Source organism: Ovis aries, chromosome 1 (genome assembly GCF_016772045.2).
Source record: "Ovis aries strain OAR_USU_Benz2616 breed Rambouillet chromosome 1, ARS-UI_Ramb_v3.0, whole genome shotgun sequence".
Lineage (NCBI taxonomy): Eukaryota > Metazoa > Chordata > Mammalia > Artiodactyla > Bovidae > Ovis > Ovis aries.
The window spans coordinates 185638272-185653377 of NC_056054.1; the positions used below are offsets into that span (position 1 = coordinate 185638272).

Sequence of the window (15106 nt, forward strand, 5' to 3'; positions counted from 1 at the left end):
ACTGGGGTACCACTGTAATAACCGTATTTCCATCTTACACATGATGAAATTGAAGCTCATAAAGTTAATGGATATACTTAAGCTCACAAAACTACTAACAGTGGACCAAGGTCTTATTTCCCCTATGTCGTCTCCAAAATATCATATAGAGAATAATCATATCCCTAAAGATTGAGCCCATACATTTATCCCTTCTCACTCTCCAAAACAGTATATATTAAAAGCAGGGCTCAAAAATCACTCTCCATCCACAACAGAGCAGGAGTGACACTTCACTTCTCTACTCTCACATTCTAGCGACAGAAAAAGTGAAACCAAGCAGGACACCTGAAACCTATGACTTAGTTCAAAGGAGAACTGAAATTAATAGTTAATGAAGCTAAGATCACTAATTAATTTAAAATGTAGCTTACTGATTTTCAACTTGGAAAAGCCACCCTCAACAACGATCAGTATTGGGATTGATTCATCTTCCTGATCTAAGACCAAAGGTATCCTACATAAGGTACCTAGCTGGACTCTACTGTTAGTACCACAACAGCATTTTCTATCACCAGCACATCCAAACTGGCCAGTTGAGGTTAGTTTAATTTTAGTATGATGAGTACAGAGGGAAAAAGGCATTCAAATTGTAGGTAAAACACCATTGAAACTTGTTGTACCAGAAACAACTTGAAAATATACAGTTTTTAGGACTAATGAGCAGGGGTAATTAGTTACTCTTGGTATTCTTCCTGTCTCTAACCATTCTTTCTCTTCTTATTTTTTCACCAAAACAAACTGCCTCTCACTGACACCAGTAGGTTTAGCATGCTGGTTTACAAAACAATGCAAGGAGAAGACCCTATTCTAACTTCTAAAAATATATCATTATTTAATGCAAAATACATCCTTGGTAGCAGTGATGTAAAAATTACAAATGTGAATAGAATTTTAAGTTGTCAGAAAAATGCCTATTTTATCACCATCAAAGGAAATGGTCAATACATCAATTTTTTTTTTTAATAGCTAACATTTAGCAAGGAGAACAAAGAATACTGAAGTTTCACAAAGAAAAGGTGATATAATGGAAAGAACTGAACTTTGTCTAAGACAGCCTGCCACTTTTCAGCACTTTTAGGAGAAAAAATAAAAATAAAAACAAAATTATGTAATAGCTACAAAAACAATTAAAATACTTAGGAATAAGCTTAACAAGAAATGTCAAATCTATATAAGTAAAACTCCTGAAAGTTTACAAAAGTAAACTTGAACAAATGGAAAGCTATCTCCTATTTCTGGATAAGGTAACTCAACATCATGGAGAGTTAATTAACTCCTTATAAAGTTGATGAAATTCCAATTAAAAATAAACAAGTTTTCTCAAGGAGTTAGTCAAAATGATACCAAAATTAACAGTGAAAAATATACATCCAAACATAGCTAGAGTAACATGAAAAAGAAAAGCTACAAGGGCAGACTAGCCCTACCAGACACTGAAACATATTACAAAATGAAATTAGAACAGTGTGGTTACTGACTTAGGAACATGCAAATGACCCAGCAGAACAGAACAGAAAGTCCAGAAATAGACCAAATTCCATGTGGAAATTTAGCATATAATAACAATAGCATCTCAAATCATTCTAACATAGACTATTTAAAAAACTGTATTAAGACAAATGATTAATGCTTTAGAATGGATAAAATTAGATCAATAACTCATACTATACATAGTTATAAATAAACTCCACACACAGGAATAAACTTCAAATGGATCAGGGGTCTAAATGTACAAAGGGAAACCTTACAACTGCAAGAAAATATGAATGAATTTCTCTTTAACTTGAGGAAAAGGCTTTCTAATCACAACTAAAATCTAGATAGGATAAAAAATGGAAAGTGAACACATGAAAAAATATAAATTAAAACTATAATGAGATACCATTTCTCCCCTATCAGATTGACAAAAATTGAAAAAGTAAATCAATTCATGTTATCAATGTGAATAAATAGGCATTCATATATTACTGGAGAGAATATAAATCTATATAAGCTCTTGTGCAGAGGAATTTAGCAATATCATATAAAACTTCATGTGTTTCTGTTTTGATTCAGCAGTCCTATCTAGTTCTCTTAGTTTATATGAATATACACATCTAATAAAAAATACTTATGCACAAAGGTTTTCATACCAGCCCGCTGGGAGATTACTAAATATTGAAAAGTAATTCCATATCCATATATAGAAGAGTGGTTGGAATCAATGCTGAAATACTATGAAATTCTAAAAAGGATGAGAAAAATCTCTGAACTGATATGCAGTGACTTTCAGGAACTATAGTTAACAGGAAAAGCAAAGTATAAAGAGTATCTCTCCCTATTATATTTTGTGTAAGAAAGAAATCAAGAAAATTACAGTTACCCTCTGTGTCCCTGGGTTCCACAGCCAGGGATTCAACCAAGCTGGAATCAAAAATACACAGGGGAGAAAAGCTCCAGAAAGTTTCAAACATCAAAACGCCACATCATCAACTATTTACATAGTATTTAAATTGTATTTACAACTATTCACATAGCATCAACACTGTATTAGGTATTATAAGCTATCTAGAAATGATTTAAAGTATATGGGAGACTTAGTTATATGGAAATACCATGCCATTTTATACATGGGACTTGAGCACCTGCAAACTTTGGTATCTACTACAGGTCCTGGAACCAGTCCCCTGTGGATAACAAGAGATGATTATACACTGACTGTTCATTTGAGCAAAAGAAACCCAGAAAAAGTAAAGTACAACATAAAGAGACTGGCTATCCAGAGGGAGTGAGAGAGAATAAGACAGAGGGAATGACATCTGTTGTATCTGACCTTTAGAACCACATTACACAGACTGAAAATACAATTTTTTCAAAAATTCAAAAAGAATGGAGATACAGCTCTATGAAGGGATACGAGCAAAAATAGATGAACCAAACTGTATTTCAGATGAGTAACTATGATAAAGGAAAAGATTAAAACTTTTTCAAAAAGCAAGGAAAAGAACTCACCCAAGTATCTACTGGACAGAATGTACTGGTTCGATACAGCAATGACAAACTGTAATAAAGCACTCTGAAGTCAGACTGCTTGGATTCAAATACCTGACCATCTAACCACTTGCTAACTGTGTGACTTTGGACAAGTTAATTTATAATCTCTTTGTTGTGTAGGTTTCCTTATCTAAATAATAACAGTATCAATATCACAGTACTAACAGGAAAACTCCTATAAAACTGCTCACATAAAAACTTTAGATTACTGATAATATTTTCAGGATTTGATAAGTATCTGTTATCGTGCATGCGTGCTAATTTGCTTCAGTCATCTCCAACTTTTTGCAACCCTGTGGACTGAAGCCTGTCAGGCTCCTCTGTCCATGGGATTCTCTAGGCAAGAATATTGGAGTGGACTGCGATGCCCTCCTTCAGAGGATCTTCCCAACCCAGGGATCAACCCTCATCTCTTATGTCTCCTGCACTGGCAGGTGGGGTCTTTACCACTAGCACCACCTGGGAAGGATATTAATTTGAAAACACATTAAGTGTGTGGATATCAGGAGACACACATAATAAAAATCCAGTTCTTATGAAAGAAAATCAGAGAGACTATAACACCAGTATGTCTCAAATATAGTGATACAAAAGGATTATAAAAATTAAGTATTTGGAAAGAAGGCAAGACTATGGAAGCTCCTGAATGCACAATTAAAACTGGGCAGGCTTTATTTTCTAGACTATGAGGAACCACAGAAGACGTGTGTGTAGTAGAAACAATATGACCAAAATGAGCTATGGGATTATTCTAAAGTTGGAATGCAAGATTTTAAGAAGATCAGATGTAGAGTTACTAGTGATAAAGCCAAATAATGACAAAGGTCTGGCTAGAACAGTAGTGATGAGAAAAGGAAATGGTGGTGGTGGTGGGGGGGGGGGGGACAGCAGGCAGCACAAAATTAACCAAGTTTGGTAATGACTAGATATGAGGTATGAGAGAACAGAAGAATATGGATGACAGTGAATGAGAAAACCGTTAGAAGGGAAGAACAAGAAGGAATGGGAACCAACAGAAAGAATTTCCTTTAAGACTGACAGTTAAGTCAGAGTTACATAAGAAGACGTGTCAATTGGAAAATAACGGTATCTGCAGATATCAAGACTGAGTGGGCGTTTGGCAACATGGGACTAGTGCTCAGAAGAGAATAAACTGAAGACAAAAACTTTAGATTTTTTTTTTTTAAACCTCTTTAGAATGTTCAATGTTGGAGAAGGAAATGGCAACCCACTCCAGTGTTCTTGCCTGGAGAATCCCAGGGACGGGGGAGCCTCGTGGGCTTCCATCTATGGGGTCACACAAAGTAGGACACAACTGAAGTGACTTAGCAGCAGCAGTAGCAGCAGAATGTTCAAAACATCCTGCAGCATACAGACACCAGAATGTGTGCTATTTCAGAGCAGTGATAACCTCTTAATTTTTCATTCCTTAATGTTAAGCACAGTTCCTAGAACACAGGAGACTCTCAGTAGAATGCTGCAGAGGTGGGCAGAGTAGAGAAGGGAACAGAGCTGCATGGCCTGTTAATGGCAGAGGCTCGATGAGAGCCCAGGTCTCCTGACTCTCCACTGTATCGTGATGAAGAGATGACCTCTGATTAGCCATACACAGGACACTCTAAGGGGATCTTGTAAGAAAAAAAAATGAACTGTGGGAATTATCGCTTTCAAGGGGCAGATGGAAGGGAGATATAAGAATATAGCAGGAAAGAAATTTCAGTTATGGAGGAAAAAAAATGACAGTGTTGTATCATAGACTCGAAGGAAATTTTTCAAGAAAGGAAGCATAGTCAACTGTATCAAACGAACATATGCTACAGGCACTGTTTCTCTGGTCTCCTATAACAACGAGACCCAAGGCAGAGAGAGGGCACATTTTAAAGTAAGGAACTAATAAATTTTAATCTATCTTTCACAACATTTTAAATACATATATCACTCTTAGCTACAGTTCAAAAAAAATCTTCAGTAAATTTTATCTCCACATGATACACAATGCAAAGGTCACTACAGCAGTTGAGCTGAACAAATGCTTGTGCAATAAATGAAATCTGAAGCAAAAGGAAATGCCTGAGAAAGTAATTACTTACATGTATTGGCAGCAACAAAAACACATGAACTACTGAAGGTCTTACCTTAAATCTCTTGTCCTGCAATACTTTCTTGATGGCAACCAGTTCTCCTGAATCACAAAGTTTGGCTTGATACACCACACCAAATGACCCATTTCCAATCACTTTAGTGTCTGTATAGCTGACTTCTTGTGGCCTGTCTGGACCCTGCCCAGGAGTTGCCACCACTGTGGTTACCTTGCTGCCATCTTTGTCTCCTAAAAGAAAAAAGGGATAGAAAAATGAGAACTGCAAAGAATTCAACCAAGACAATCGCCAAGTATACCAAGTAAACTAGGTGCGTCTTAAGCCCCTTCAGTTGTGCCCGACTCTTTGTGACCCTATGGACTGTAGCCACCAGGCTCCTCTGCCTATGGGATTCTCCAGGCAAGAATAATGGAGTGGGTTGCCATACCCTCCTCCAGGGGATCTTCTCAACCCAGAGATCGAACCTGCATCTCATGTCTCCTGCACTGGCAGGCGGGTTCCTTACCACTAGCGCCACCTGGGAAGCCCAAGTATTCTATAATTATTTTTAAATGCTCATGTTAGTTTATCATAACTATCATCACAGAATTATTTCAACTATTTGTTTCAATTATAAGTAATTATATTATTCAGTCACTCTATAGAGCAGGCACCATACTTAGTTTATATCCATGACTTCATTTAATGAAAAAAATCCCATGAAGTAGATAGACTGTTCCTATATAAACATAATAAGAAAAATGCTAAATTTGTCCAGTCAAAAAGCAAATGATGGACTCACCAAAGAATCCTTATCTGTCCAACTCTAAAAGCCCTAATTTTTTCCTCAGGCTTTCTTCTTGTACTTGAAAATAAGATACGTGCAACTGAAAACATCTAATTCTGTTTCTATTCAGACCACTCTTCCTTTAGGAAGGTAAAGCTTTAAGTTTTTGCTTCTCCACATCTTATTTCTTCTTAAGAAAATAGTGATACATTTCCAAGAAAAGTCAGATGGAAAAAAGAAACAGGGGAATGTTAATTTGGGGGTAAGAGACACAAACCTTATAAGAAAAATCAAACCCATTCTGAACTGAGCCTCATTCATAACTAGCTCACCAGCACTAGGGTCTCTGCCCACTCATGGCCATCTCCTTATTTCTTCTGCCTTCATTTCCCACCAGTAACAATCCAAAGACTATTTCCAAGTTCAAGAGCCACCTCCTTTCTTGACTAAACAATCACCTTACTCTCTGAATTCTTAAGCTATTTGAAATCATTCTATACCACTGAGCACTCGATTTTAAAAAGCTTTAAACTGTTCCTTTAGTGATTTCAGAACACACACAGATTCTAGCGACTACAATCTTTGCAAAGCAGCAATTATGACTTGTACTTCTTTTCTCTTTGCTGCCATTTCTAAAACCAGTTCTCACTGACAAAACTGCACATTTGTTCTAACTGACAAAACTGCACATTGCTTTTTCTCTCTCCTACTCTTCCATTATAGCAATTTTAAGATGTTAGTTGAATTCCTTTGGCCACCTCATGCAAAAAGTTGACTCACTGGAAAAGACTTTGATGCTGGGAGGGATTGGGGGGCAGGAGAAGGGGACGACAGAGGATGAGATGGCTGGATGGCAGCACTGACTCGATGGACGTGAGTCTGAGTGAACTCCGGGAGTTGGTGATGGACAGGGAGGCCTGGCGTGCTGCGATTCATGGGGTCACAAAGAGTCGGACCCGACTGAGCGACTGAACTGAACCTCATAAAAGAAAAATGATGCAATATTTAAACCCAAATCCCAAACCAAGATGATGAAATATGTATTCATTTGTCTCGCATATTAAAATATATATATAATAATCTGATTTTCCAATGGTTTGAGACTTTCCTCTACTCAATTTAAGACTGCCAGAAAAACGAATATCCAAATGTTAGTGGTATATTGTAAACAATATTTACAGCCATTTAAGCTCACAGAGTTAATATATACAAAAGCCAAAAAGCAGTATCTGCAACTGATTAACTCTCTTGTGTGTAAGGCAGCCTTCATGACAGATACGAAAACAATGCATGATTCCTACATACAACAGCTAGGTGGATTATAGGCAGTCTATACTGTATCACAGCCAGCTATCTGAAATGCATATGTCTTTAGTTTTAAGGTGAAACACCCGAACAGATATGATTTAGTTAGCAAAAATCCGATATGACTTGTAGAAAGAATAAATCAAATATTGTCAATACCATGATTTTATTTCCAACAGTTTTATATATGCTTTAAATGTACATAAACTTCAGCACAAGACAACAACATACATAAGTTTCCTCTCACCTCTAGTTATCTAGTAAAACAGATCTTAAACATACACGCTAAAAACTTAATTAAATCTAATCTGAGTACTAAATGATCATGCCTCACTCCCCCTAAATATCCCACAGAACTCATTTTTGATCATGTTAATCAACCTGTATGCAGATCAAGAAACAATCAGAACCAGACGTGGAACAAGGGACTAGCCGAAAACTGGGAAAGGAGTACAACAAAGCTATATACTGTCACCCTACTTATTTAACTTATATACAGAGAACGTCATGCAAAATCCTGGGCTGGGTGAATCACAAGCTGTAATCAAGACTGCCAAGAGAAATATCAATAATCTGAGATATGCAAATGATACCACTCTAATAGCAGAAAGTGAAGAGGAACTGAAGAGCCTATTGATGAGGGTGAAAGATGAGAGTGAGAAAGCTGGCTTAAAACTCAATATTCAAAAAAACTAAGATCATGGCGTCTGGTCCCATCACTTCATGGCAAATAGATAGGGAAAAAATGGAAACAAAAACCATCTGGGCATAACCAAAAATCATGATTTCCTACTCTATAATCATATTTCAGGCTGCCCAGGTGGCCCAGTTGTAAAGAATCCACCTGCCAATACAAGAGACATAAGAGATCCAAGTTCGATTCCTGGGTTGGGAAGACTCCCCTGGAGAACGAAATGGCAACACACTTCAGTATTCTTGCCTGGAAAACTCCATGGACAGAGGAGCATGGCAGGCTACAGTCCACGGAGCCACAAAGAGTTGGACACGACTGAGGGACTGAGCACCATCTACTACTGTTAAACTTGTAAATGTTTATCCCAACATTATGATTTGCCTACAGAAAGAGGCACAAATAAGAAGGTAATTCTACAGAAATATTAAAAGCAGACTTGAAAGATCAACAGGTCCTACAGAGGCTATAGCTGAAAGAGAGTCTTGAAGCCTCAATTTTAAACTGAATGGATGTGGACAGAGACCAATCTTTTCACCCTCTTACACATCTAGTAAAAACAACAACAAAAAAAACCCTGCTTACTATCTTAGCAAAAATTAAAAGGTTTACTCTCTTCTCTTTTGAGCAGTGAAAGAAACCGCTGAGAACTCTTACAGGCTAACAGGAATTCTTCCTCCACTAGCAGGAAATCCTGGGTATACAAGCAACAATGAATGGCTCTAAGACCTTTTGCCCAAGCATCCTGGAATTTTTATTCAAAAATCATTCAAGCTCTTCAAGACTGTTCCATCAGATACCTGAAATAGCAGAGCTGTAGAGAATGGCACGATAACACTGGCGGTGACTTCGTATGAGCATCAGTAGTGCATGGGACGGTCAGCAGCTAGTGCGCCAGGGAAAAGCATGTCACCATTTGGCACTGCAATTTGCTGACTCGGCAATAAGGTAACAGCTGTATAAAATTTCACTGTACAAAAAGAACTTTCTGATTCATTGTTTCATCTACTCTAATATGATAAATGGAGGGAACATATTTATTATGCTTCAAATGCAAATAAGAAAAATAAGAGAAGCAGACTTGTCCAATATAACAGAGCTTTAGGTGACAGAACTCTTCACTCGCCTCAGGCTGCCTCTGCCATATTTTACAACCTTCCCACTACTACTGAGAGGCCAACTTCATATACCATCACCCACTCCATCCCGTCCCGACCAAAGGAGGAGATGCTTCTGAAAATACAATGTGAAAAGGTCAGCTCCAGACTAACAAAAGAACAAATAAGTAATCTTCTGTAGTTCAGTCCTCAAACATTCATTTATTAATAGTTGAAGAGCTATTTCCAAAGATCCTTTGGCAACATTAAGAGTTTGAAATTTATCCTAATTGGAAACCAAAATATGGAAAACAAAAATGTAAAACAACTGATTCTGTGATGTTCAATTTAGAAATTGGTTAACTTTGAATCTTAACAATAGAGCATCATTTTAAACACTACTACCAAAAATCCTCATGAAAAGCCAGAATTCATAACAAATGTGCCTTAAAAAAAAAAAAAAAAAACCCACCACTTTGTCCAATATTAAATTTCCCAGAATGCAGGGTATCATGAGTCTCACATCAACTACAATAAAATTGGTCTCCAAAAAATGCCACTTTATCTCAGCAGCAACAACAGCAGAGCAGTGGGAGCAGCTCAGGTTCAGGCCTCTCTTCTGGCCAGAGAATTCCTAGGATCCTCTATTGCAATCAAAATTCACTCAAGTAGTATGAATGTCCCATTCTAATTAAACATAGAATTAAACTCCCTACTCTTCACCACAATGGTCAAATCTTAAAAATACAAACCATAAAACAGTCCTCATGAAGCAATGCAAAGGTGGTATGCAACAGAACAACCACTTTCCATTGAAGGCTGTTAAATAGAGAATACAATTTTACAAAAGCCTTACATGTATCCATAATATGTGCAGCCTAGTTCTCAATCTCTCAAAGTTGTACCTATAAACTATATCTTGTGGTTACATTTTTTTCATCTTCTGAAATCAATCCTCAGAATGGACCCTGAGATGAACAAATGTTACAGGGTAACACAATCCATGTCTAAAGTGTGGACTGAGCAGCCAAAACCCAAAAGGCCACTTCAGGGGTACATAAAGATGTTGGAGGTATCTGACACTGATACTCTAATGTTTCTTAAGATTCAGAGCTCAGAGGACGCAACAACTGTGATACTGCTTAACTGGGAGGCTTTTAGAGATGTTAGTAAGTCATACTAACATAAACTGAGCAAAGTTAGCAATGACTGCTGCTGCTGCTGCTGCTAAGGTGCTTCAGTCATGTCCAACTCTGTGCGACCCCATAGACGGCAGCCCACCAGGCTCCCCTGTTCCTGGGATTCTCCAGGCAAGAACACCGGAGTGGGTTGCCATTTCCTTCTTCAATGCATGAAACTAACTCTATAAAATCTCCCTTTACCTCAAAAATAACGCCTCCATGTAGAAATAACAGAAAATATCAAGTCTATAAATTCCAGAGAAACCAGCACATCAGGTATGATACAAGATACAAGGTATTTTTAATGAAGCTTTTCAATCTAACAATAAGGATTTGTAGGGAAACTAGCTCACACTATTGCTTCTCATAAAGAGAAATAACATCTATTTTTTATGGATGCCCAATAGCAATATAACACTCTATTGAAAAATATTACATAAATTTTTAAAAGAACAACAACAAAAAAATCACCTTATCAAGCATGTAAGATAGTCTGAAAGGGAACCACTGACACTGTCAAATTTTCAGGTTTTTAAATTAAAGTTCAAACAACTCTTTATCCTAAGTAAATGGCTAAGAAACTTCTATTAACTTCAATATACTTCCAAAATAAACACAACTTAGAAACATGAAAACAATATAAAAATAAGTTAAAAAAAAAAAGCAATGAACTGAGGTCCACAGAAAATCAGACACAAATTCTAAAATAAACTCATTGCTGTCATGAAATAGGGGCTTTACTCAACGATGTGGAAGCTCTAGCAAGAGTACAATTGCTCTCATACCTTGAAGTAAAACTATTAACAAAGCAAAGGAACGCCAACTAAGCACCTCAATCAGTCACCTCAAGCCGAATGGTCAATAGCCTCATTAAAATTTTTAGGGCGATTTCTATGTAAACTTGTGGTAAAAATATTTCCAGCAGAGTCTTTTCCCTTAGATGTCTATCTAAAAGACTGGACACACAAAACAAAAAATTACTAAATTCCCTTTGGGGATAGGAAAAGTAAACAAAAGGAGAAGCAGGGAAAACAAAATGGACAGATGTCATACATGAGCTAGCCGGGGGAGATGTTTTCCTGTATTTCACGTCTAGAAATAAAAGGAAAACACATGGTAATAGAGGATAACAATGAGACAGGAAAGATTCTAGAGTCCTGGACAGCACAATAATACCACACTTTCAATCACAGGCAGATACCACCCCAGTATTCACAAGCGTTGATTCTGAAGAACCATAAAATAACCTTAAGAAAAAAAGAAACCAGTCAAGGGCTTGTCCTTAGATGCAGAATGGTGTTAATATTTAAGTACATGCCACACAGTGAGTGCTCAACAAATTAGATTCTCTGAACTTGAATTATTGGCAGTGGCAACAGTTTACAAACAACAACAACAACACATTCTTCTGTTCTGCTATGCTCTTTTACCACCAGGTACATACCCTACTACAGTGCCTACTGCAATGTCTGGTAACTATTAAGAGCCCAAGCCCCTCACTTGACTATGAGCTCTTAGGAAAGCCAGACATTATTAAATTATTAAATTCATTTCCCTAGTGCTTATTAGCAGAGGGTTCAGCATAACGCAGGTGGTCAGCAAATGTCTGGTCTTGAATTTATATAAAAGTCAATCAAGCAGAATTATTAGTATTTGGGAATTGACTCCTCCCTGCTAAACATTTAGCAGTGTTTTCACTTCTTATGCTTGCCATTGATCAGATACAAAGCCCTAGGATAAGGTATGCAGAAGCCTTACAAATAGCAAAGCAGAATGGTGGGTTTACTGAAAACAAGGCAACAACAAGTAGCCAAAACAAAAAACACAATTTGCCACATGTGAATCTATTTACAGGTAGAATTACTCTACTTCATAATCCTTTTCCAACTAATTCTGGTTTCTCTGGGGCATCAATATGTAGCAATGGATAAGAAATAGACAGGGACATCGCTGAGGTCTTAAGTTTAATTTACATCAATATATATGTAAGTGTATTTCTTACCTACTATTTTATGTAAGCACCACTCAAACAGTGGACTTAGTTATCTAGGAGAGTTTATTAAAAATAAAGATTCTAGAATCTCACCATAGAAAGACTCAGTAGGTCTGCAGTAAAGCCCAGGAAACTGTATTTCTAATAAGCCACCCACGTGCTTCTTAATGCAGTTTCAACTTCCATACACTGAGAATCATCAGTTCAGTTCAGTTGCTCAGTCATATCCGACTCTTTGTGACCCCATGAATCGCAGCACGCCAGGCCTCCCTGTCCATCACCAACTCCCGGCGTTTACCCAAACTCACGTCCATTGAGTCGGTGATGCCATCCAGCCATCTCATCCTCTGTCGTCCCCTTCTCCTCCTGCCCTCAATCCCTCCCAGCATCAGGGTCTTTTCCAACGAGTCAACTCTTCTCATGAGGTGGCCGAAGTATTGGAATTTCAGCATCAGCATCAGTTCTTCCAATGAATACCCAGGACTGATCTCCTTTAGGATGGACTCGTTAGATCTCCAAGCAGTCCAAGGGACTCTCAAGAGTCTTCTCCAACACCACAGTTCAAAAGCATCAATTCTTCAGGGCTCAGCTTTCTTCACAGACCAACTCTCACATCTATACATGACCACAGGAAAAACCACAGCCTTGACTAGACGGACCTTAGTCGGCAAAGTAATGTCTCTGCTTTTGAATATGCTGTCTAGGTTGGTCATAACTTTCTTTCCAAGGAGTAAGCGACTTTAATTTCATGGCTGCAGTCACCATCTGCAGTGATTTTCGAGACCCCAAAATAAAGTCTGACACTGTTTCCACTGTTTCCCCATCTATTTCCCATGAAGTGATGGGACCAGATGCCATGATCTTCGTTTTCTGAATGTTGAGCTTTAAGCCAACTTTTTCACTCTCCTCTTTCACTTTCATCAAGAGGCTTTTTAGTTCCTCTTCACTTTCTGCTACAAAGGTGGTGTCATCTGCATATCTGAAGTTATTGATATTTCTCCCTGCAATCTTGATTCCAGCTTGTGCTTCTTCTAGCCCAGTGTTTCTCGTGATGAACTCTGCATATAAGTTAAATAAGCAGGGTGACCATATACAGCCTTGAAGGACTCCTTTTCCTATTTGGAACCAGTCTGTTTTTCCATGGCCAGTTCTAACTGTTGCTTCCTGACCTGCATAATACCACTTAATTCATACAACAACTCTGTGATGTACTCATAATAATCACTTAACAAATGAGTGAAACTAAGATGTTTGAAAGGTTTACTGGCAATATGCCCAAAGTAACCTCTTCAATAAAGTGTACCCATGGGATTCAGATCTAACCATTTACTCTAAAACTTGTACCCTACTACATTACATTGCTTAAGACTATGCCTTGAAAATAATACATAGGGTCAAGGTCCTAAAATCAACCTTCTATTTTCAGCAAAATTGAAAATTTTAAATACTTTACAGAAGGTTCTGATGCAAAATTCTTACTCTAAAATATCTAGTCTCCTTTGAACTAATTTTAATTGACTCTATTTTAAAATCTTGTCTTAAAACCCAAATTTTACTTTAAGCCAAAAACTAGAATGAACCATGCTAACTTTCAAACGTCTGAACCTAAATATTATTTTACTCCTGGTCCTTTCTTCTAACTTGAGTGAACTGGAATAAAATCAAACCAAAACCAAAATGAATAAATATTTTACTTGGTCTTAAGCCCTCACTTGAAACACTATCAAGATGTATTTTAGAAACAGGTTTATTTCCCATAAAAGTAAAAGGCTTGCAGCATGTGTGTAAAGAGCTTTGGCTTTCAGGAATTAACATCAGAATGTAAGCCTTAAACATGCTTATCTGTTTGATTTACCAAAACTACTTGACATGGGCAGGGAGAAAGTAGACAAATACACCAAATTTTTCTTAATGAAGAGGTTTACCATATCACCAAAGAAAAGAGTACGCCACACACAAGTGTAAAGAATAAATGCTAGACAGACTTAAGAAACAGACGTGTATGTGTGTTCTCAGTCCCTCAGTCATGTCCAACTGTTTGCAACCCCATGGACTGCAGCCCGCCAGGTTCCTCTGTCCATGGGATTCTCCAGGCAAGAATACTGGAGTAGGTTGCCAAGCCCTTCTCCAGGGGATCATCCCGACCCAGGGATCGAACCCAGGTCTTCTGCATCGCACGTGGATTCTTTACCATCTGAGCCACCCCCAAAAAACAAATAATTACTTTAAAAACACAATGACTCACTGATCAGGGCTCACACTTGTGGCAACTTCAATCTTGAGCCATCGTGAATCCTCAAAAAATAGCTCTCACAAAGCTGATATATTTTACTCTAGCTTTTAGTGAGTATAATGTTAAAATTAGGACTCGACAACTTTTTTTAATGGATTTCAACTGTTCCTGGCCTGATATACATCCCCCTCAATCCTCTCAATACTACCTTCTGACAACCCAAATCTATGCAGTGGGACAGCTGATTCATCAGTCTTGCTTTCCCCTGAATTACTCACCAAAGTTATCACCACTCCTAAATCCACACTGCTTTTCCAATATCACAGCGTACAAACTGACATACATTTTACATGCATTTCAAAGTGGAGGTTATTAACCTATCATTTTCTGCTATATTTCAAACAGTAGTAAAGGAGAGAACGGGAAGGATGGGATCTGTTTTATCCCATTAGACCTGCTTACTCTAGGTTGACCCCGTATGCTTTATTAGTTACAATTTAACAACTAATATCCAATCCATGAGGGCAACCATGACATTTATCACACATTTATTGCGGTAGCTCATTTTATGCCTATGCACATAGCAGGCTGTAAAATATCTGCTCTTGTAAGTGAACAACTTCCTCTAGGACTCCTCTAAACACTGAAGACTGGTAAAAGTCTTAA

The 15106-nt window shown here is 37.7% G+C and overlaps 1 protein-coding gene across 6 annotated transcripts in view; it reads right to left on the bottom strand.

Moving 5' to 3' along the window:
* Nucleotides 1-15106, bottom strand: part of GSK3B (glycogen synthase kinase 3 beta) — a 218976-nt gene that overhangs the window by 140603 nt on the left and 63267 nt on the right. For all 6 annotated transcript variants that reach the window (XM_012178649.5, XM_060417607.1, XM_012180332.5 and 3 more), the window contains exon 2: nucleotides 5211-5404. In XM_012178649.5, the coding sequence (XP_012034039.1) occupies nucleotides 5211-5404 (194 nt within the window). The remainder of the gene's footprint in view (nucleotides 1-5210; nucleotides 5405-15106) is intronic.